This window comes from Lepisma saccharinum, chromosome 1 (genome assembly GCF_977018435.1).
Source record: "Lepisma saccharinum chromosome 1, izLepSacc3.1, whole genome shotgun sequence".
NCBI lineage: Eukaryota > Metazoa > Arthropoda > Insecta > Zygentoma > Lepismatidae > Lepisma > Lepisma saccharinum.
The window spans coordinates 97,002,525-97,026,877 of record NC_139229.1 but is presented as its reverse complement, the minus strand read 5'-3'; the positions used below and the strand labels follow the sequence as shown (position 1 = coordinate 97,026,877).

The following is a 24,353-nucleotide window of genomic DNA, read 5'->3' as shown; positions in this document are numbered from 1 at the left end:
GGGGCAGAAAGTGTCATGCTCCCCTATGTACACGGTGGTAACTCAGAGATATAGGACAGTGACACAATAAAGATACAGAATAAAACTGGTTGTTTTCTAAAATCCATTTCATGAGCTCAACATATACAACGTCGTGATTTACCCAATAGGTAGATAAGCGACGAAAATTGCCGAAATGGAAAGAAAATCAAGTAAAAAAAGATTTCCACCGGCAAAAAAGGTTACGAAGCACATATTTGACTCTGATGGCTGCAAAACAACGCTCAGCTTCAACATCGCTCAAGGAACTTCCCGTCGCGGTAATTCATAGGGTTGTTATCCCCACTTGACGGAGTTGCATGACAACGTTACGACTCGAGATATCCCCCCTCCTCCTTAGTCATTCCGGACCTTATAATGTCGTGTTGCCAGCCTCTACCCTTTTTTTTCATACCGAAAGGAAAACTCTCAACACATTAATAAAAAAAAAAGCACTGTAGAGGGAGTAGACCGCCAGCGCGAAACACAGCTGCGAGATCGTGTGGCTTAAGTGTGTTGGTATCCCCCAGATGTTCGCGATGCAATGCCGTGACTGAACTGTTCGTTATTAAGTGAAGGAAGCGGACGGCGCAGAAGCCGTGCGAGGATGAGGGGCAGAGGGGGGGGGGGGGGGATGAGTAAAAATTAACACAGACGCATCAAAGGAAACCCGCATTTCCAGGCGAGACAGAAAAAATCGATCAACATGCTCTAGAACGTAAAATGTCAAGTCGCTCAATGTTTGAAGAGCTGTATATTTCGAGATGTGCATTTTTTTCTGCAGCTTTACATGAAAAAAATGAATATACAGCGCACAAGCAAAAAAAACAACGATTCTTCCCTCAGGGGTACGAAACGGGGGTGGGGGACACGTATATCAGCTGCGGAAGATGCTAATATTTATTGAGGTTTCCCGATGGTCTAGTGGTTAACGTTGTTACCTTTAAATTAAGATATCCATGGTCCGAATCCCAGTAAAGACACATTACTCTTGTTTAAGGCCATCGCTTACCCCGGTGAAGATTTGAGCATTTTCCATATAAGCTTATGGGGTAACTTTGGACACATGTATCTCGAGACCCAGTAGACCAAAAATTTTCAAATTTTATCCGAGCACTGAGCATAGATATTTCTAGAGAACCACTGTTTGATATTTTCATTTGCTGTACCAACGCCCCGAATATTAATTAATTCATTTTACTCTCGATCAACTTTTAAGAGCAAAAACTGGATTTAAGATCAAGCTCTGTAAAACTCTGTCAATTTTTACCGAAAAAGTATTTACATTACACCTTACTGCAAATATCTTTCTCCACTTGCAAAAATACTCCTTGGTATGCACTTATGTCTATCAGTTTACTACTGCTGATCAACCGCCATATTTGCATCTCTGATCTGCGAAACAGTGGCGCTAGCGTCGCATGTTTAAATAACTTGGAAACACGTAGTTCGCACAGATGTCATGACTCTACAGCATCACTTATTATATCGGAAACAGCTTTTCAAAATTTAAACTGCTACCAGGCATGGTTACACAATTGACTAACGTGATCAGTTGATTCCAATAAAACCATCGCAACTTATATTTAGCTTCCGAATTCATATTTGGAAACGATTTTATATTATTGTACGTAATGCCCCTCCCCAATAATACAATCTTCGAAACCCACATAATTCTGCCTGATGAAACAGCTTATTTACAAATTCAAAATCTGTCAGTTCTACATGCTTTGAAGAACGCAAATGCATGTATGCTGAAAAAGTGATTTTAAAATTTGCCGTATAGATGGCGATCTAAAATTAGTGTGTGACGGATTGTTGCTAAAAGTGGGCAATCCACTCGCGATCTACAATATGGCCGAACTTAATAATCGTAAATATTTCGAAACGGTACCCTTACAAAAGGTTCACCGATCGAACACACTGGAGAGAGTTCACAGAAAGATAATCGACGTCTTGTTATGTAATTTTATTTTATTTTTCCTGATTTCAGTTAGGCTAACTTTATTCAAATTATGAGTTATAAATAATGTAGTAAACGTTTACGTTTTCATCAAGTTGGTTACGTACTGTTCCTACTTGGTTTAGATAACTCGCGGAGAATGAATGCACTGCACTGTTAGACATTAGGTAAAATGTGTAATATTCTACCGTCTGCCTGTTAATTTACAAAGCGGGACACGGCAGTTCTTTAAAATTTAATTTCAATATTTTATTATTATTTCAGCTTCGTGCGCCACTAACAATATTTTTAAAAACTAAATCATGAAAATTGGTAGGTTAACTATGCAATGGATGATTAAAAATTGTCATGCTCATTTTTTAACGGTGGTTGGATGGCAGTGAAAATTGACGGTCTTAGACCGTCATTTATCCAGTCACTTTTTTACAATGTGGTAGGGATTCGAACCGAGAAACTACGGCGACCAGATTGTGAGTCGAGCATCATCCACCTATGTTGCTACGATCATAGCTACGGTAATTTTCCCCCCTTACATACTCGTATTTCACGCAAACACACAAAGTTTTGTTTTTCTCGGTCGACTCAATCATTGGCGTACGCAAAGGAGAGGCTGATGGGGCTACATACCATTCCGAATTTTTCAGAAAATAAATAAATAAAAACAGTAAAGAACTGTTGGTGGGGCGACTAAAGTGGTTGGTGCAACCCCTCTTAAAATGACCACCGATTGAAATTTTGAGTGTGGAAAGTCCTAATTACCTATACGAAATATCTTATGGTATATGCCGCCCCCGAGAAAGCAGCTATATACTAACCCCCTTTACAATTCCAGCCCCTCCCGAAAAAAAATCTGCGTACGCCAGTGGACGCAATATATTTCAATATTAATGTTTTTATTTTATTTTTCAGATATGACGGCGAGTCCTTTACAAAACCTACAACTAAGATTTCGCTACGAAATCGACAGAGAAAAAATACAACTCCGCAACATCTTCCTTTCACAGACTGATCCCTGATACTTTTTTATTGGCCGTAACTCATCGACAGAGTCTGGTGGAAAGAGGGAGGGAGAGAGTAGATGTTCACATTGCCTCCCCGTCTCTCTTTTCCGAGAAAAGCTGTTTATGTTTGGGTGACTGTGTTTCCGGTTCTGATTCCAAGTTCCTTCTTCCCTCTTCTCTCTATCTCATTCTCCCCCTCCCTCCGTTCTCAGCTGTTGGTTTGGCGCGCTGCCGGATAACGAGGGAACTGCCACCATATCGTTAACAGGGCAGGCACGGTGGTACTTCGTATAAACGAATGCCAAGACCAACTTAAAAGGTTACACTCTCTGCACTCCCCCTCGCTGGCGCTCTCCTAAAGACGCGGCGTATGAAAGGACGTTCTGTCTTCGGTGTACTTGTGATCTGAAGCAGACTTATTCGGGACAAGTGGTACATACATAACTGCTGCTTAACACCGACCTGAACCTTCTCAACATAACTCCTTCAATTAGTACAAGCGCATAACTGCAGCTCGATTCGTAGCGCCATATATTTGAATGTTTTCCTACGTCATTCCCGGGGACATGGTGTTACACGCACAATTTCAAAAACATTAAATCAAATACGTGGATCCACACATTTTTACCGACCCCGGCCTGTCTCTAATGTGACACTTTGAATTAATTGTGCGCAATGGCGTACTGACGGTAATGTTAATGTATCACTAGAATGTAAAACAATGAAACGACAGTGTCGCAATATACAGACACTAAACGCCTGAAGAAGAACAATCTAGGTAAGAAAAGTGAATGTGGAAGTCATTAGCGCCATCAAACGGTTGGACGGCAACTTGTAAGTTGCAAAACCATGTGTTCCATGTTTTTACGATTTGTTCGGGGTCGACATGACACATATAGTGATTTACTAAATTCCATCAAAATACATTCTAGAGTGTATTATTTGCATTACATTTTGTGTTTATATTGTAACATATTGAAACAAAAATGTCTCATTGCTCAGTTTAAACATCGGGCAATGGTTCTTATTTCATGTTGTGTATAATAAGTACCCGTCAGTATATTCAATTTATCTGAAGCCAGAAACCTTAAATAGGTTTATTTCTTATGAAAATGAAAGCATTTGTGTCCTCGATTAAGTGTGTTCAGTTGTCTGTCATATTTCTTATATCTGCTTCTGCATAGTGCAACACTAGTGCATAGATTTCATATTCGTTTCATGGATAAATTCACCTTCAATGACCGTTACGTCATCAGGAAGAAAATAATCCATCTTCCCATTCTCTACAGTTATAATAACCTAGCATTTTTTTATTTTATTTACATTTTACTTGGGATTACCGCTAAGCAGTTTTTCCCATATCTATACCTAGCATTTTTACATTTATACTTCTCTAACATTTCCTTCTTCTTCATGTCCCCAACTTCTCTAACATACAACAATGATATAAGATTGATCTTATGGATGATTCAGCCCATGGTTGAATCTTAAAACTTTCTAATATATAACAGGGAGGTGCATAAAATCCTCTTTCTGGAATAGTAACACATTGGCGCCACGTGGCTGTCTTATCAATAATGTCTCTTTATGTTGCATATATAGACAAGACCATAGCTATACGGCGTGTTTGTACGCTTTTTAATCTAAACAGTACAGTTGATAACTTCCTTTTTCACCTTACGAAAATGTGTCAGATGTTTTTCATAAACAGTTGAATGTCGAACTGCTTCTAACATATCTTTATCACGATGTTTTCCCCCTAATTGAACAAAACAAACTAAAATTGATATAAAATGGTTAAGAAGTAATTCGCATCTCAATCATGAAAATATTCCGACAAACCACATTTGCCAGTATACAAGCTACTTCTGTTCACAGGGCAAGTTCCAGCTTGCACGGAGACAAAGGGAATACATACAGGTGGGGCAAATCACTGGCAGTGACAGGGCACTGGCTGACGAGAAATGATGTATATTTGGAAGTCTATAGAAACACAAATAACAGTACAGAGGTTCTTGAGTGATTAAAGTTGAGTATTTTTTTTTTCTGGTGCACTAAAATATCTCATTCGGGGTCATAAGCCCCTTTGCAAAAAATAAAGTACAGCAATAGTGAATTAAAATACAATTTCTTGAACAAATATGGTGCGAACTGATCATCAAGAAGAGAATAAAACACGTAGAACACCACGCTATTGATAAATCTGAAGACTATACACAACACAGGCGATTATATCGTTTATAATTATCACTCCCGCCATGTGTATTCCATCTGATAACATTTCCTTTCAGGTCATTTTCAAACTGTCTTTCCAACTTTGTCTTGACATCCCTATGTAACCTGCGTGAATTTTGAAATGATCGGTACAGTCTTTGTTGACTAAAATTTAAAATTTAGGCCTAGAGACTTGTGAATACCTTCTTCGTGAAAGCATACGTATGGTTGCTTGCATAATTCTCGTTCATGATAGCAGCAGAACTGTATACTTGAAAACGCCACTCTTAAAAACTTAACAATCACTAATTATACCTAACTTAATGGCAACAATTTCATTTTGCACGTCCTTACAAGAATTCGAACACACTTGGCAACACTGCTGAGTTGAAGGTTTTCTGGCATTGTGCTCGAACTTTTGCCAAATGCGCCTTTCAAGCGTTAAGTCCAAAGTGATATTTCCGACTGCTAAGTGCAACAAATTTGTCCGTTTCTTGCGTAACGTGCACACCGAAAAGACAAAAAAGCATCGCTCTGCTAAAGTGGAATGCACATACACACGCACACGATCACACACACGCTTCACTTCTGCTGTGTGTAATTGGACTTCTATAACACTTGGCACGACTGGAAAGCTTTGTTCAAGCACGTTGGAAACTCCGTTCCCAAGTGTTTCGTTACTGGGTGGTTGAACGTCGTGTAAATCATTTATAGACACACAAATGGGTTCACAAGCCATATAGTCCATATTTCATCATAATTTACTCAGAAAGAGAGGGAGTTGATATTTATTCATGCTGCTGAATTTTTTTTGGACACACTAGTTTTGTATACTGCAAAATTGTTTAATCGAATTTCACTTAACGTAGCTTCGAAATTTGATTTTGGGTTTAATGAAATTTGACTTTGCCTCAAAACCGATTTTCGGTTTGCCGAAATTTAACCGTTTCCCCCCCCAAAAAAAATCGCTTTTCCGAATTTAAACATTTTTAAACTTTATTGAAAATTCGATTTTCCGTTTTCCAAAATTTCACATTTTAAAAAATTGATTACTAATTCTGTCTTCTTAATTTCGCCTCGTTACTGAAGCAGTGTTGCTAAATTCAGAAAGCATATTTTTTCTTTTAAATGTGTAAAATTTCTGATTTCCTTCCATCTTGCCGACCTCGGTGGCGGGGAGGTTAGCAACGCGTGCTACGACGCCAGGGGTCCCGGGTAGGAATCCAGGCCTAAACATGGGTGTTCTTTGTGTCACTTAATCAATTTCATCATTTCAACTCATCCTCATCGTCGTGATTAGTCCAAAAGTGGAAGAAAAGCGACGCTAAATAACAAAATTCAAATCAAATCCTTCCAAATTTTCCCTTTATTATTAAAAACAAATGAACTCACCACTATCAGCTAAACTTAATAACAATAATAGTTAATGTTAATACTATTACTAGTAATAGCAAATAGCATAAGTATTAGTCGATTGATTCAATGAATGAAAATAAGGAAGGAATGACTGAAAATTTTGTTTAGTTGGCAAATTTTATACTTTGAGTAAAATTTACGATAAGTTACATAAACGTTAGGTTTTTACTAGCCGTACTATTATAATAATTTTAAAACTCAGGTAATACTGGGAAGATATTATTTTTTTAGGCCAAATTTTAAATTAGGGTTTGTTTTTGGGTATGGGACGATAGAAAATGTATTTCATTCAATAATGAACTTGAATGTAATGTGTAAACCGGATTATATTCAAATTTCTTTGCATTCCTTATATTTCTCATGAAATTTCCCCTTTCACCTAAAACTCTATATACATTCCCGTGCGCCAAGGAAGATTTATCTTCATTTGGCATCACTGTAGTGATGGGGATTTATCACAAGACAAACTTGATAATAACTTTTATTTTCACCGTGATTTTATGCCAGTTTTGGATCAGTAGCAGATTACAGATTGAGTGATTTCAGTGATGGTTTATCTTTTGCAATTACAATGCACCTACGATGCATTGTATTGAATAGTAATTGAATCACGAAAATCCGAGGCAATATTCAATTGCATATCTAAATTCACTAACTGGATGCCTTCAATTCCAGAACTTTTACAACTAGTATGCAAATTAAAAGGGCTAGAGAAGTCACCTTCCTCCTCCCAACAGACAACAGTACGGTCAAGATCGAGACTAAGGTTTAAAAAACGAGACGAGAACGATACGATACGAGGCTTGTCGAGACTTGTTCTCCGCAAATTCAGTCTCGTTAGAAACTTTCAGTAAATAGTCACGGACCCTTCTGGGTTGTAATGATCTCATTGAAAATCAATGGGGTTGTTACAACTCGGAAGTGTCTGTGACTGTACATGATAATTTTACCTGAATTAAAATTGCTTATGCTTAAAATTACTCTTAGATGTAGAAAAGAGGCTAATGTAAATGTTTACAAAATAAAATAACAGGAAGAGATAAAAGAAAGTTCAGTACAGCTATGCAATGGAATATATAGAATGCTCGGTAAAGATCTTTGCAATAGTGATTGCCATTCAGTGATAATATGATTGTGTGCGTCTTTATATTATATTAGTGCATTTATGTACAAATAATAACATTACTATCCACCTTGGTGGCTGACCATGCTGAGTGGCAGATTCCAATATTTCAAATTAAAAAACTTATTCTCAACTGTGTGAACTAACATATTTATTATCATCATCATCATCAATAATTTTCAGAATGAGAACTTAATTTTTACACGGGAAGTTAAGTGTACTATTTATTGGCTTGTCAGATCTTTGTAAAAAGAACGGGAACCATGAAACTGTATGTACATAGGATACTATTTGAAGGGGGATGAGGGGCAATTCCCTCTCTGGTTCCTGCATCCGTCCTCTGGTTGCTAATTTTTCGTTCTTCTTGCAGAATTCTATGTGCAGAATTTACATAATATTCCGATACTTGGAGAGTAGTTACTGAAGTCCCATCCCCCCCACTGGAAAATTTCATTTAGCACAGTGCTTACACAATATAGTATTTTTTAGATGAAAATGGTTTGAGAATTTTAATAAATAAACCTTAAATCATGCATTTTAAATTGAGTGTTATTGTAACGCAACAATTTGAGAGAATTTTTTAATAGGTAGAGGCACTAGACTAAAAAAAAAAAATCTAAATATGAAAATACATCCAAACTGCCCCCTCTCCTTAGATTATGTTCAATTAGAACCCGCCTCGCTTCCCCTCCGAAGGTTGCGGGCTTGAGTCACAGCTAGGGGGTATACTGGGCTAGGATTTTGATGTAACTGCATCTTTTTTTTTTAGTAAGGCAGAAACGTTGCATAAGTAGATAGGAACGTGTTTTACACGTAAGTGAATAAATTGAGATGGCTTTGTTAGGGCTTTTTTTTTTTGCATTTTTTGCCCCTTTTTGGAGTAAGTGTCAAATTTAAAACTTTTTAAACAGTTTAAGTAATTTTTCGGTCTTTTAAAAGTCATCTTATGCATTTTTCGTGAAAGAAGGGACATTTTACATGTAAATGTAACCCTTTGAAGCAGAGAGGTTCCCGACTCTCGTCTCATTGCCTTCAGCGCAGTTCTGAACGACTGTGTTCGAAGAAACAAAGAAATTCTGTGCAGTATTGTTGATACAAGCTGTTGTGTAACAATTCAATTATCTTGTCCGACAACCGACAATCATTCACTTTTGAAAATTTGTATATGATTTTCGTTCTGTACTGCAACTCATTACTTAAAGTGTAAAAGATGGCAAAATGTGAACTTTCTTACTTGTACTTCCATACGCAATGCACATGTGATAGATACTGTAACGTTAATTTGTAATTTGAATTTCTCTTGGTAGTTTATTTGTTGCACAAATCTTTCAGAATTTTTAGGTCATTTCTCTAAGTTTATAGGGCATTTTCTTGCATGTATTATTAGGTCATAAATGCATTCATTAAAGGTCATTTTTTGGCAATTTTAAGGTCATCAAAATCCTAGCCCTACAGTGATCAATGTACGGTCATAGCAAGCGTTTTTCGAATCTTCGAAACCGCTTCGTCCAAAAGTCAGGACAACCAAAACGAAAATCCCAATTGTAAAAAAAAAAAAAATCCTTGTCCCGCGCTTGCAAACAAATTGGAAGGGTATAAAGATGGCAACGTCGTCAATATTGAGCAGTGCGCAGTAACTTGCCCCCCTCCTTCATCCCCCTATCGCAAAACCCTTCAGCGCACAAGCCCCTGCTCTCCGTAATAGGATTTAATAGCGACTCCTCTTACAAACGAGATATCGATTCTGTCTCTTTCGATTCTTATTGCTGACTTCTGAACGAATACATCGCAGAAGGCCCACTCCCATGGAATATCGATATGGGAGGGGAGGGAGTACGACGCCGGAATTTTTAAGCTGAGAGCAGAAGCTAAGCAAAAGGGCGAAACTCGACGAGATTTTCTTCTGGCCTTGCGTTTTGAGAAACGTGAGGAAAGTACACCGAAGTCTTATAACGATAAGACGTGATTTTAGTTTATTATTCTTATTATTACACTATTGAGCTTTGCTTTTTAACTACAGAACGATTGAGATAAACTGATATCAAATATTATTATACTTTTTAATTTAAGAAGAAAAGAATAACCAATTACCTTTTCTTTCTTGTATTACAGAAGAAGAAATAACTTCACAGAAATTTAAAGGTTCACACTGATTCGCTGGTGGTTCTTGGTTTACATGAGTAAACCTCAATACAAGAGTTGACACCAGCACTTTAGATCATCTTGGTAAAAGAAATAAGAAAAAAATCACACTCTCATATATTTAGAAAGAATTAGCGCTTTTCAAACGTTAGTGGGATTTTTCATCAGAAGGTCAAACTTGTGGGGATTAAAACACGAGAGCTCTGGACACTAGGGACCACTTCACTAAAATCTTCGTTGTTCCGTCTTCTTTTTTCCGACGATCCTCGGTATCTTGTCTTCGTCATTCCATCTTTGTTTCCGATGAACCTCGGTGTCTTGTCGCTGGAGAAATTCCCTCTCTGTCTGCAACCTCGGCTTCACCGACTGAAAATCTGCAAAACTGCTGCAGACAGAGTTCACTTCCGCATGATCTCTCTTCCGGAGAGCCTTAATGCCAATTTAACGTTTCTAGTGCTTCTGCAAACAACGGCGGACTAGCGTGGTGTTCCGACTGACTTTACCACTTCACCAGACGGACAGAGCACTAACTTGCGCGACCACCTTCCCGTCAAAATCTTCGCGCCAACTCCTGCAACTACTCCGCGCGCAAATCCACGAGCGCTTACTTCCCTTTGTGTACCGGACTCGGTCTATTATATCAAAAAGGGGTGTTTCGATTCTTTCTTCCCGGAACGGTCTGTAAACAATCGGTTACAGATGCCCCCTCCCCGAAGAGACATTAGATGGACTGATCAAGGAGAGCTAATGTCTTTTAGAGTATATTCATCTCCTTGAATTTTTTGACCAGACCTCGTATATACAATTTTTCAAACTCATATTACAGTTCTCATTTCTTTTTAAAGGTATACATAACCATATTGACATTCCTTGATATGTAGCACATAATATGGCTTTGTTACTCAATGTGTGCATAATAATTAATTACAATAATTTCACGTGAATTCACGACAATAAAAGTTCAAATTTTTATCCTTGAATTCGTCTCTGCACTATTAACATTATACACAAACTTTCCAATATATATACATCATCATAGTTCACATATCATTATATCTTACATAAAATCAACTTTCAATCATTACTACACAACATTAATGAATCACATATTGTCTTGCAGGTTTTCGAATTGTTTTAATTCATACACATAAATTTTCCTTTTACTGTTACTATAACTCCATAATTTTATATTTTGTACAGGTTGTGATTCAAAATATTTACTAGAGCTGGTACAGGCGGGAAGTGTAGAATATGACAAAATTTTGATTTCTCTCTTTACAAAATATCATCATACTTCATGAAATTAATCTAAAAAAAACTCCTTTCTCTTGCCATGACCTTTATCTTCCTTTTCTTCTTTCAAGTATCAGTATGCTCCAATTACTAATTTCAGGAAATTATATCTTAAAATACGTCGCTTATCTCTTTAACAAACTATTTCTTAACAACATATAATTATCAGACTTGCAACAGATTTCTGGACATAAAGTTTTACTTCAATATCAGAATGTACATTAATATCATCAATAATTTTCGGTCCGCCTTCGACCTATTTTTCAACATTTCCGGTCCGCCTTCGACCTTGTAGTCGTGTGTGTCCATCGCACCTTATCTTAATTCACACTGACTTTTATCTCATATATGTACAATACTTCATTTCACTTCATCCTTCTATTAATGCACTTTAACCTTCCTTTCTAAAGAATTTCCTCAAATAACTTTCTTCTGAGCATGACTGTTCTCATCTTTCTCATTTGTTCTTTATTATTCTTAACGATTTTGAGGCTTACTTCCATTTTTACTCTTATTACTTCCTTTTCCTTTATTTTTTTTTATTACAAAACTATTTTCAAATTGAAATTTTCATTATCTACCCGCTCATTGACAATAATAATATTTAAGAGCACTTCTACCAAAACCATCAATACTTTTTTTTTTCATCGAACTACAACTAGTTTTCACATAATTTATACAAAACAACTGACATTAAAGAACTTTTTCTTTTCATTTTCTCAAATTTCAATATACTTGGCTCATAACAACATACACACATTTTTTTAACAGCTTATTTACATTTTAACAATTTCCATCATTTTATCCAAATTTACATAAACTAGTAATTTTCAAAATGCTCATCAAGAGAAATGAAAAATTATTTTTTCTTTAAAATTTACTAACTTAATAATTACATTCTATTATATTACCCAACAAATTAGAATGTCATTTTTAGATCTATCAGTCTTTGTTGTATCTTCAGTTTCGGAATATTCCTGTTTGTCGTCACTATCATGTATTTTTTTCGTATTCCTCTTCTTCTCTTCCCTCTTCTTTTTCTTCTTTTCTCTGCTTTTGAAATTTCTTCTTCCTCCTCTTCCAACTTTTTCAAGTAGGGAAACTAACAATCTGTCAACACTATTTGAACTTTCTCTTATCCTTAAAGTATTTTCTTTTCGTTTCCAGTTGTCCATTAGTATATTTTCCTCACTATGAGAATCATCACTAGCAACTTTCTTCCATTCTTTCCTGTCTCGCTTCTTTTGGGACTTTCTTTCACGCTCATCAGATAAATGCATTGCTCTCTTTTCTTGTTTCATCTTTTTCATACTTGTGTCTGATCTTTCTGCGCTGACATTCTTAGATCTTTTACGAACTTTCTTCTTCACTTTCACTGACGCTTTCTCAACTCTCTTTGCAGCTTTCAATTTATTTCTCTTCATTTTCTTCTTTTTATTTACTGAAATATATCTAAGCCTCATTTTACTTCTCTTCCTTCATTTCCGGTATTGTCATGGCTAAAGTTATACATTCTTTAAGTTTAGAAAACATCATTTTTCTCAGATTTTCCGTGAAAATGTTCTTCTTTACTTATCTCATGAGATTGCCGTATTCCGAGTGACTCATCTTCAACTTGTTGCCTTTTCATTCCCAACACGCAAACTTGATCCTCTAGAATCTGTACTTTCCAATCTGTCTCTCTTTGTTCATTTTCTATAGCCACTTGTACTTCATCAGAATTATCCTCTATCATTTCGCTTTTCTCACGGACCTCATTACAATCATCTTTCACTTCATCTACTTTATCTATCACGGCGTGACATGATGCATTATTATCCTGAATAACGTCCTCCATTTTTTCTATCCTAGAGACTTGCACCTCCAAAACGCCTAGTCTTTCCTCCATCTTGTCATTTATTTTTTGCATGGAAGCATTTATTATTTCCTTGAGTTCCAATTTATTCTGTTCCTGTCTCAGCTCCAATTTTCTGTATAAGTCCTCCTGCACAAGCTTATCCTTTTCCTCTTTCTGCCTCCGTTCTAACCTATCTTGCTCTCTATCTTGTTCCATTTTTTCGTACAATCTCTCCCATTTCAGCTTATCTTGTTCCATATTTTCTTCCCATTTTAGGCAAAAGCTCTCCTGCGCTAGCCTACTCTGTTCCATAAGCGACAAAACTTTATTTAAAATTTCATTTTTCTTTTCCTGACCAACATCAACGTGAGTTACATTTTTGTCACTTTCTTTAGAAACACCCTGTTCTTTTTCCGTTATTTTTACTTCAACGGTAGGTTCTTTCTCAACTCGATTCTTGCACCCTTCGAAGAAAAAGGCTTTACCAATGTCAGTTTCGTGTTATTTATACTCTTCCTCACTCATTCCTACACAGTCTTTATGCAACCATTGTTTACAACCCAAACATTCTATCGCTCCATCTGCTTTCAACAATCGTCCACAACAATCCAATATTTCGCCCCATTCCACTTCGGGTGCGAATTCCTTTTCCGACGGAGTCTTTCCTTTTGTGTGAACCATGTTGCCGACACACACTGACCAAAGTTACAACACAACGATGAATGTTTACATAAACATTGCCTACAACGACGCAACACAATGCCTGTTACCCTTTTTTTATTTTCACCAAGACAATCTAAGGCAACTCCCGGGTTTCGGCACCATATAATGATAAGACGTGATTTTAGTTTATTATTCTTATTATTACACTATTGAGCTATGCTTTGTAGCTACAGAACGATTGAGATAAACTGATATCAAATATTATTATACTTTTTAATTTAAGAAGGAAAGAATAACCAATTGAGTTTTCTTTCTTGTATTACAGAAGAAGAAATAACTTCACAGAAATTTAAAGGTTCACACTGATTCGCTGGTGGTTCTTGGTTTACGTGAGTAAACCTCAATACAAGAGTTGACACCAGTACTTTAGATTATCTTGGTAGAAGAAATATAAGAAAAAATCACTCTCTCATATATTTATATAAATAACAAAAGTAACCTTTTTACTTACGGTTACATTGCCGGCCTTTAGAAAGAATTAGCGCTTTTCAAACTTTAGTGGGATTTTTTTCATCAGAAGGTCAAGCTTGTGGGGATTAAAACACGAGAGCTCTCGACACTAGAGACCACTACACTAAAATCCTCGTTGTTCCGTCTTCTTTTTCGGTTACAGTCTATGCACGCAATCAGGGCCGTATTTATAATGTGGCCGCCCCCTTAGGGAGCTTTCAGACCGGAGCGACATGTGTCGCTCGGACTGGGCCGTTTTTTTTAATATCGTGCATCAAGTCGCCTTGGTCTGTTGGTAGCGTATGTGAAGTGAATGTATAACATTAAAAGTTGTATTTTGCTTACGAAATGCGTTTGTCTGCTTTCGTTCAAGCTAAATAGGGTTTTCAGTTTTTTACAAAACCTGACTTGCTGTATAAAGCAGAAAAGGAAATAACCTTTTACAAACTTTTATTTCTGAAGTTCTAATTAACATTAAACAATTATGAGGAGGTTCTTGGTAAGTCTCCTTCACCTGATTTATACTGAAAGGTTCAGATACAGGAATTTACGGAGAGTGCCCCGATTGTATCGGCGAAGATTCAAAAAATGTAACCATACTTAAAAACTAACACAAGATAGAAGCTAATATAACACATTGAAAATTATTACTCACGGTTGTATAGTTCAGCGCTGTACTTTTAACTAGTAACGATCGACGCTAAAAAGGCCATATATTTGAGAGCTCTCAACACTTAAAGAATATTCACTATCAAATCACTGAGCACTAGTATTCTTCAACTTCTGGTTAGCACTTCCACTTCATTCCTCCTGTCTGTATCCTTAAAAAGTCCGGTAGAAGTCACCTCTCGCCGATTCATCACACTACAAGTCTTTTCGTCTTTCAAACTACAAGTTCACCATTCGTGTTCTCCTTTGGGCTCGAACTATCTAAGCACTTTTGGGTCTCGCGGTGATGAAAACTAAAAAATGTCAACAGCTCGAACGACTGCAAACTTTTTCGCGTTTTTCCAGCAACGCACGCGCGGACTTCAACCACAAAGACCAGACGTTGTAACTCTCTTTCGCCGACTGCCCTCTTTGTGCGCCAAAAGTCCCGAACAGTCTATTACTTAAGAGAGGAGTGAAGTGTTCTTTCTCCTCATTCGTTCCGGAGGAAAAGTCTTAACAATAATCGGTTATAAATGCATTTCTACAGACTGGAAGTGACCTTGTCGCTTCGGTGTGAAACCAGCGTGTCGCTTGTCGCTTCGGTCTGAAAGCTTCCTTAGACTCCTGTGGAACACATCTTATCATTACCCATAATTACTTCCACGTGCATCAGAAAATCTTGCAACAATTGTAACCGTCAGAATTTACAAATATACAGCTATAGAGAACATAAATCTAAAATAATTATGAAAATAGAGTCCCATTACAATTCTGAAGTTTTATTTAAAGATGCTATAAACTTTTATTCACCGCGTACAATTTTATGAATCTCAATTTTTAAGTTTGTATGATCCCTGAAGATTCCTTCCTCTATATTTGATGGAACCTACATTCAGTTATAACATTTCGAATACCATTGTAGATTTTCATATTCTTTGGTACCTATTTGCAAGTTTTAAGTGCTTTTAAATTCGCAATCCACGTAGGTCTATTGTTGTGTGTTGCCACATGTTTGAAGAAGCCTGTTTCAGAAGTTGGTTCGATGCGAATAACTTCGCCATGCATGAAGATAACGTATTATTATTTTTTTTCACTACTTAAATACTGTCAGATATTCGCCGAAAATAATTAGCAGCATAATAACTATTTTTGAAACGTTCGCTAGCAGCTACGGTGCGTTGGTTAGCGGCATAAAACTATAGCACCGTGTCGTGTTCACACACTCAAACAGCGATGCGCAGTCCAACAAAGACATGGATTAACTCTTGGTTTCTTTTCCGCAATGCACCTCGTTTTAGCTAGAAGTTAATTGCTTTCTGAAAATATATGGAACATTTCATTAACTGCACAATTATATTTCACTTATTCGTCCGATGTTTTGTATGTTAGGGAATATTCTTGTGGCGTAGTTCCTCGCGAATTTGGAGAAAACAAGCGTAGACGTCTTCTTGTCCAACTAAGGATTTACAAAGATGATTCAATATACATTAACACATGTGTTATCGATTCATTGATTAAAACTTCAAATTACAATATTCTAATTCTTCAGAAAGTTAAAAGCCTCCACGTGATGACGTAATACACTGTATAATTGTAATCGTTGGATATCGAGGACGTATATACAGTGGAATTAATGAGTATTACCGTGCAAATTGTCCACGACTATTTTCATTAATTTTTCTCTTACATCCTGTGTGTTTTTAAGCAATGGATTTTATGTATGCTGGTGCAGAAGTTGTCAACAGCTTGTTCTCAGTTTTCTTTTAATTCTTGAAGCTCTTATTGGGTCAAATAAAGTGTACGAACATGGTGGTGCACAATTTGCAGGATAATACTCATGGATCCCACTGCACACTATGGTTCGCGATTCTTCGTTTTTTAAACATAGATATGCAGTAACAGACTGTAGTTAAAACCTCGCATTTTTGTTGCGCATAGGGTTGATTCGAAATACAACGAGGGGAACTTCGCATCAACATTGTGAATGATCTCCGTAGTTTAAGTACCATTTAAATTACGACACATGAAGCAAGAAAAAATATTAATGCTTATAAAGCGTAAATTAAGAAGCGCAAAAGAGTTACGTATTTAGATTTAAGTTGCTTGTCGGTGTAGAAATAGGCGCAGAGTTTTCTAACTGTATGTTTGAAATAAACACTTACTATTTGAACATGGAATTTCAGTACAATTTTCGTAAAAAAACCTACAAAATATTACGCGTTTACGCTTTATCGGCAATGTACTAGAATTTTGATAAATGTTACAGTTAGTTTAGATATAAATGTTCTTCAACAAAGTGTCTGTCCAAATTACTTCAAATAATAATAAGCTTAGAAGCATAATTTTACGAATACATTCTTCGGAATTATACAGAGAATTATAGTCGTTAGTGTGTATAGGCACTAAAAGTCATTTCTACGGATTTTTCAACTGAGTGACCAAATGTTAATACTGGTTTAGAACTCTAACGCTACTGCTTCTGTACATACTGTATTTTTACAAAACAAACCATATGATTTATTTAATAACTACATACATAATGTTTTGTTCAGGTTTTTCTCATTTGTATACAGCAAGTACTTTTTCTTCTACCAATGCATTTTTTACTCTATTATGTACGTGCTTTCGTGAATAATGTATGTACGTAGGGGTCTATATATTGGACATTTAAAAATTATTTACCAAGTCTTAGGTTCAACGTAAAAAACAATGACGATAACGATAAATACAAAAATTCATAAAGTCTCACCCGGGATTCGAGCATTTGATCCTTGAGCTTGTAGCGTCCTAGCATTAATCACTCCGCCACACTCTTTTTATTTTAAATCGGTCCATGACTCTTTGTACAGTGGGATCCATGAGTATTACCGTGCAAATTGTCCATGACTATTTTCATTAATTTTTATCTTACATCCTATGTGTTTTTAAGCGATGGATTTTTATGTATGCTGGTGCAGAAGCTGTCAAAAGCTTGTTTTGAGTTTTCTTTTAATTCTTGAAGCTCTTATTGGGTGAAATAAAATGCACGAACATGGTGATGGACAATTTGCACGATAATACTCATGGATCCCACTGTACTAACGTTTCAACTTTCTAGCAAGGTCTTCATTAGACTCTGTATAAAGTACAAAAGTCTCTCTCTCTGTAACATGTTTAAAAAAATTGCTTATCAATTTGTTTTCAAAGATATAGGCAAAAGTGAAGGAAAACTAATGGTTATACCGCGTCATAGTGACAGAACTGATATAATTTCGGTAATGTGATATTGACATTTACTTGTGTTACGTTATACTATAATAAACTTACTAATGAATTTTAAAAATCAATACGCAGCGAAACATTAACAAATCTATAATTTTACAAAATAGATTTCGCCTTAGTTTTATTATATTGCCCACACCATCGAGTTTTCGGACAGGAACTTATCGTGTTTGTCATTTGTTTATCCGCCATCACGTTGATGCAAAGGATCGGATGTGGAAATTATTTCCGTTTATATCTGGACGAGAATGCAAACTTCAAATACAGAGTTGGAATTTGCACGTGTGCTCGACGACCACTTTTTACGTTCGAAAATTTCCGTGAGTACAAACTTGAACAAGACAACAGTTCTAGAATGCGCAATTTTTATATTATTTCTCGCCACGTAACGTCATCTGATCTGGTCTGGTTGCTTGAAAACTCCGGCCGGATTCACCTGTATAAATTACACCTTTTATTAATACAGGTGCGATTTAGTGCATTTTGATCGGCCTTGACAAGTTAAAATAAAGTGACACAAGGTGGGTAGTAGTACCGTGATTTTCGGTTTTGTTTATTTTAAAAAAATCCTATTACGTGTTAATGTTAATACTTCTATCTATATTTTTAATTTCAACGAAACAAATACCTAAATCAGTTGATAATGCTCAATCATGTCTCTTTGACGTAACCCTCTCGAAAATAGAAACAAAAGTATTGGGTTGATGCATTAGTTCGTAGCGTTTGTGTTTGGTTTGGCAACACTGCGGTGTTAGGAGTTTGTTCATCGTTTAATGTTCATCAATTGGAGTGGCATTGTTGTGATTGTGAATACGCATTGAATTTTACAGATTTGAAGAAAGACGGTGTTATTTATGGGCTAAAGAACAATAAGTGCCCAGTGGGGGGGAATAACATTTCCGACATATTCTTTCGTCTGAGTTTAAGGCAGCGGAGGCGGTTCGAAACATTTGCCCCTTGTACAGTCACGGACACTGCTGGGTTGTAATGATTCCATTGAAAGTCAATGCATTCATTACAACCCAGAACTGTCCATGACTGTACGGGGAGAATGCCAACGGGGAAAGCAGGGCAAGGAAATGGTATTTTCATTACAAAGAGGGCATTTTTGACAAGCATTTCTCCACGTTCAGGAAGAGCATTGAGCTTTAATGAAGACAGTTCAAACGCTTTAATCCATGAGGATCCACATCAGTCGACTTAGAGAATTAGCAAATGTGATGAACTATGTCCATTCAACCATCGTGCGACATTTGTATTACATAGATAAGGTTCAGGATACCGCACGCTTTAAATGAAAACAACCAAATCAGGTAGTAGGCCAGGAAGACAGCATCAATTGCAACACGATAATGCACACCCACACTCCGCTAACATGACAAAAGCTGCTATCCAGGAGCTTGGTATAGGGTAGTTATTCCGCATCCTCCTTACTCCCCCCGATTTGGCGCCCTCACTCGCTCTTCAAACTTGGCTTGACGACGCTTTTAACCCCGAATCAGCTGATTTCTTCAGGCGTTGAATTGAAAAACTGCTCCAGCGTTCGTAGAAAGTCATAGACAATGAAGAAAAATATATTACTGATTAATTTATGTCTTTTGTTCGTCTCAAATTAGTATCAAATAAAAATACTTTTGCCACGGTGACAAAAACGCTACTAACATATGCATCAACCCAACTTGTTGGCTTCTTGCCTGGCCTGTTATAATGACAAGCACTAAAAAGTTGTGTACTTAGGACAAATCACCTACTCGAAAAAAAATGGTTATCTTCATTTGTTGGCGTTATTCATTTTATAAAGTTAAAACAGAGAGAAGCGCTTCTACAAATTTTCGTATTTGAATTTTACATTTTGACCTTTGTAAAGGTACAAGGACAACGGCAGTCCGCCCCTTCATGCATTTTATGGATATTGTAATACACATACAACCCTACAAAATATACTCACCTTCAGCGCGCTAACCCCGAAATCAATGAGCGTCAGTAATTCTCTTCGTGAGGAACTTTGTTTTATAGTTAATATTTAAGTAAAAAAGAAAATAAGCATTACAATTAGTATATTGCCATTGTGTAAACTCATCTCAAAATCAATCAACTTAAAAGTACTCAATGCGCAATTGTACTACAATTGTTTTTTGTGTAATTATATGGAGATTATAATTTCATGACGAAAAGTAAATGGTTATTTGAATAAAGTAAGTACCGAATACAGACTAAACAAAATATAAAAGTATGCGTGCTTTTAATAACTTTGCAAACTCAAAAAAACTGTTTACTGCATAACATCCCAGAAAATAAATTGCCATAAATATATCACAGTAGTAAATTTAGCACTGAATGAAAAATAATCATTTGTTACGGTGTGAAATTTCTGCTTGCAATGTTTATCGAAATAAAAAAAACAGTTGGCGATCCAACTGAACGTAAAAGTACAATTAATGCACATCTATGAAACCAAACTAGAACAAGTATTTGAGGTGCCGTAATGATCTAATAAAATGTTAATAAAAGTACATAAATAATCCTCATTAAGATAGAAACAGTTAATAAAAAATATTCTTAAAAAGCTTTTCTGCCTCATTGGTGAAACACTTTGGTTATTTCATGAATAACGTAAACTATACTCAGACGCAAGATTAATTACTATACGGCAAATGAATTTGAAAGCACGTTGTAGTTTATAAAGTCTAATAGCCTATATTTATTTTTAACGGTTGGTAAACTTTGATTTCGAGGTTCTTACACCTTCATGCAGATGAATGAAAACACTGACTGTAACAAAAGAAATAGAAAATACGGCCTACAATTTGTAATTTTTTCTTCTCACATTCGGATACGTTGCTTTAGCTTTTATTGTAGTGTGTAATATGGACTGTACTTGGGTACGGTTGTTGAATGTTCTTGTTGGGTTCTACTACTGTTACAAACATATAACATCTTGTTTTTTAACAGCCATAACCAGGATTTCCAATAGCTGTGATGAATTTGATTTTTAAATGTTTAGTATTTTCACGGTTTCGGATTTGAGAGGGAGCTTAGACGCTACAGTCACAGACTTTCATGTTCAAAGGGGTTCCGATGGGAAAAATTATTTAAAAAGGGTCAGAAAATTTAAAAAAACAAATATTTCGCAATTGACATAACTGTAACTGATATTGTATATTGGGAGAGAGGGGCCAAACCTCCACATACATATATAAATCCGAGTCCCTATTTGCACGTATCCGGTTTTGTTTCAGCGGAAGCATATTCCGAAATGCAATAAAGACTCTTTTTCAGCGCATTACAAATTCGTTGACTTTGGTTATTCCCCATATCTTACGTGTAGTAAGAACGCGTGGAAATCTCGCAGAGACAGTGACCGTCTGTATGCAGGAGTGTAAATATTTGTTGTTTTCCTATGATTTGCAAGAATATTCATTTGCTTTCGATTTGTAAACAAGTTGATTTTAAACTCCCTAAATTTTGTGTACATCTTTATCTCTTAAGTACTTACAACACTATAAATGGAGTTCGTCCAAAAATCATGTGGTTTTAAGAAAGAATTACCATCTCTGCGGTCTATAGCGGCCAGCGTAGCTTGATAGGAAACTGGCGGTTTTAGAAGCTCGAGTAAGGCACACGTGTACGTTTGTTTGTGTTTATTCCAAACATTCCTTATTTAATCTCAATATACTTGAAATACAAACATATTAATTAAAACCTTTAAAAGCTTATGTGATGATTTTAAGTTGAATGCTTTTCTTACACATTAAGTGCTCTGCACGATCTCGCCACTAAAGATTCTGGGTTTAAGTCCTGACCGGGTTAAAGATGTTTCAATGTCACCCCCCTCTCCTTATAAATTTTCCCAAAACACCCTGAGCGTTGCGATTAAACTAGAGAGACGAAAAAAGCGTCGTTATATCAGCAACATATAATTATATTTATTCGGTAGCCGCTGCCCTGCATGGTGGTGTGGTCCGGGTTACGTAATGCGAGGGCAAAAGTCCCAGGTTCGAACCTTGGTCAAGGCATTGATAACCTAAGAAGTGGAAATGGGACGCAAAATAACCGAAACAGAAAAAATCAAATTTCATATCCGTTTGTAATTGACGTTGGGGACTGAGCGAGATCTTAAGGTGTCACCTAAATGTCGCAGTCCGATTACTGAACAAAGATTGGGAGACAAAACTGAACAAGACCTGGGTACACCAATGTCCTTACTGGTAGACAGTAGCACACGGCATAGCTCAATCTCTAAGGAACAACATGCAACATATTGGAGTAATAACATGGAAAGTTGTCTTACCTTTACCGAGATGCCCTGCGGTCCTATTCGGGTTGGGATGACCTGCCTTGGGTGGCGTGACCTCCCTCCCGTTGACAGACCTGTCCGTATGGACAGGGGGCAGCGGGGGTGGCGGAGGGCGTGGCGAGAGAATGCCCGCACCGTTCACGGGGTCTCTGAAGGGGCGTGTCGGAGGGTGTTGGGAGGCGGGGCTCGGGGTGTGGGTGGCTCTGGGGGGCGTGCTGGCCGGCGAGGAGTCCCTGCTCTTCGTTGTCAGATTGAGCGGCTCGTTATTGTCCTCTATCTGCATGAGGATAGGCGCCGGGGAGGGTTTTGTTGACTGCCACCCCATTATGTCCGCTATGAAGTGTGGGGTCGGGTTTTTCGGGGGGTTGGCGTAGACGTGGGGGTGCCATGTGTTGAACAAGACGGTGTTCGGCGAGAGCCGGACGCTCGCTGGAGACGTATTCCGGCCGTACACGCCCGGAGTTTCGCTCCCGTTTGACAATCCGGGACTGTTGTTGTTATTGTTGCGAGCAACACCGTGTCCGGTCGAATTGGTGTCCGTGTAAGGATGATGATGTTGCTGCTGCATTATATCAGTCACCTTTTATTAAAAAAAAAGCACTCAGTACCAACTTGAAAAAAAGTATGGACACACTAAAACACGCGCACAAACATTTTGCCGGGGAAAAAAAACACGGTCTCAAAAAAGCGAGACCCACATTGTCACAGAGCACATGCTTCCTCTCTTTAACAAGCGCTCGCGCCGTCGGCGATGATAGCTGAAAGACAAACGACTGTCGCCTCGCTGCAGGCCGACAGAACTTGGTGGGGCGAGCCGGCGTTTAAACTGTTTATCGCATCCCTTGGTGCCACCCGCTGCGCTCACTGCAAATTGCGTTGTTTACAATCCACCAGGTCACATGTAGAGCACAACACCCCCAACAATGCCTCGTGGTCGAAGGGGGGGGGGAGGGAATGTAATGTTGATTTCGCGTCACTGTCACTATTTTTAAAAACACGCACCGGATTTGTTTTGCACTCTTTGTACAAGAAATCACACACACAATAAAGATAACCCTGTATGTATCCGTATACACAGCACTAGTTTCAATTCGTTCACAAGTGGTGATTGTTTACAGCGGTTCGTGACGTTTTTCCCCCCACCAGAGCTTCTGGAACACTTTCCTCTTTCTAGTGTGCGAAGACAAAATTCACACTGAGCAGGAAAAAAAATGATGGCTCCTATCACTTTCGACTCGTGGCTCCACGAGAGTTTTATTTCTTCTCTTGCCTTTTGTGATGGTTCCGTCCGCGCGGCCACACAATAGACGACCGTTCGGGGCGGCGTTCGCCCAGTTACTGCCTCTTCTCTCCTTCCCTGCAATCGGTGCGAGCGCCGAACGGGGAGTTAGACCTAATCCAGCCTCACTAGCGCCACCGTTTCAACTCGCAGCCAAATTACGCAGTTGAATTCCCTACGAGCGTTCCGCCAACATTTCCGTAGCTGTCTGCTTCTCTCCCCCTCCCGCTTCGGAGCATAGAGTCATCTCTCTCTCGCGCGCGCTTCCCCCACCTCCTGCTTCCCCCACCCCCTCCCTCTCTTCTCCTACAATTCAGTCAATAACAGCAGAGTCTTCCACCCTGTTAAAACGGCCTGCTTGCTTCTGCTATTCTTCAGTGTTGCCATCTCCATTAACACAGATTCCACTGTCAACAGGTTATTTATGGGTATTTTTATATTTGTGTCGAATTTTCAATGCGCTTGGCCGCCGACATGACGGTTCTTTGTTCGTGAAGTTTCATTTGATTCAATTATAAGTACACAGGTTAATAGGAAAAGGACCTACAGTTCTTTTTTCTTTCTTTGCAGACTCTAGCAGTAACTGGAATATACATATATAATGAGTGTCCCCAATAGCGTAGTGATAACGTCGTCGCATTGTAATCAAAGGACCACGGGTTCGATACCCGGCGGAGGCATTCGA

At 37.7% G+C, this 24,353-nt stretch overlaps 1 protein-coding gene across 1 annotated transcript in view; it reads right to left on the bottom strand.

Moving 5' to 3' along the window:
* The window catches only part of NK7.1 (homeobox protein NK7.1), a 354,714-nt gene extending 330,887 nt beyond the window's left edge, over window positions 1–23,827 (bottom strand). Inside the window, exon 1 of the mRNA XM_083134871.1 lies at window positions 22,384–23,827. Within this exon, the coding sequence (XP_082990997.1) occupies window positions 22,384–22,957 (574 nt within the window). The 5' untranslated portion in view covers window positions 22,958–23,827. The remainder of the gene's footprint in view (window positions 1–22,383) is intronic.
* Window positions 23,828–24,353: the final 526 nt, after the last annotated feature.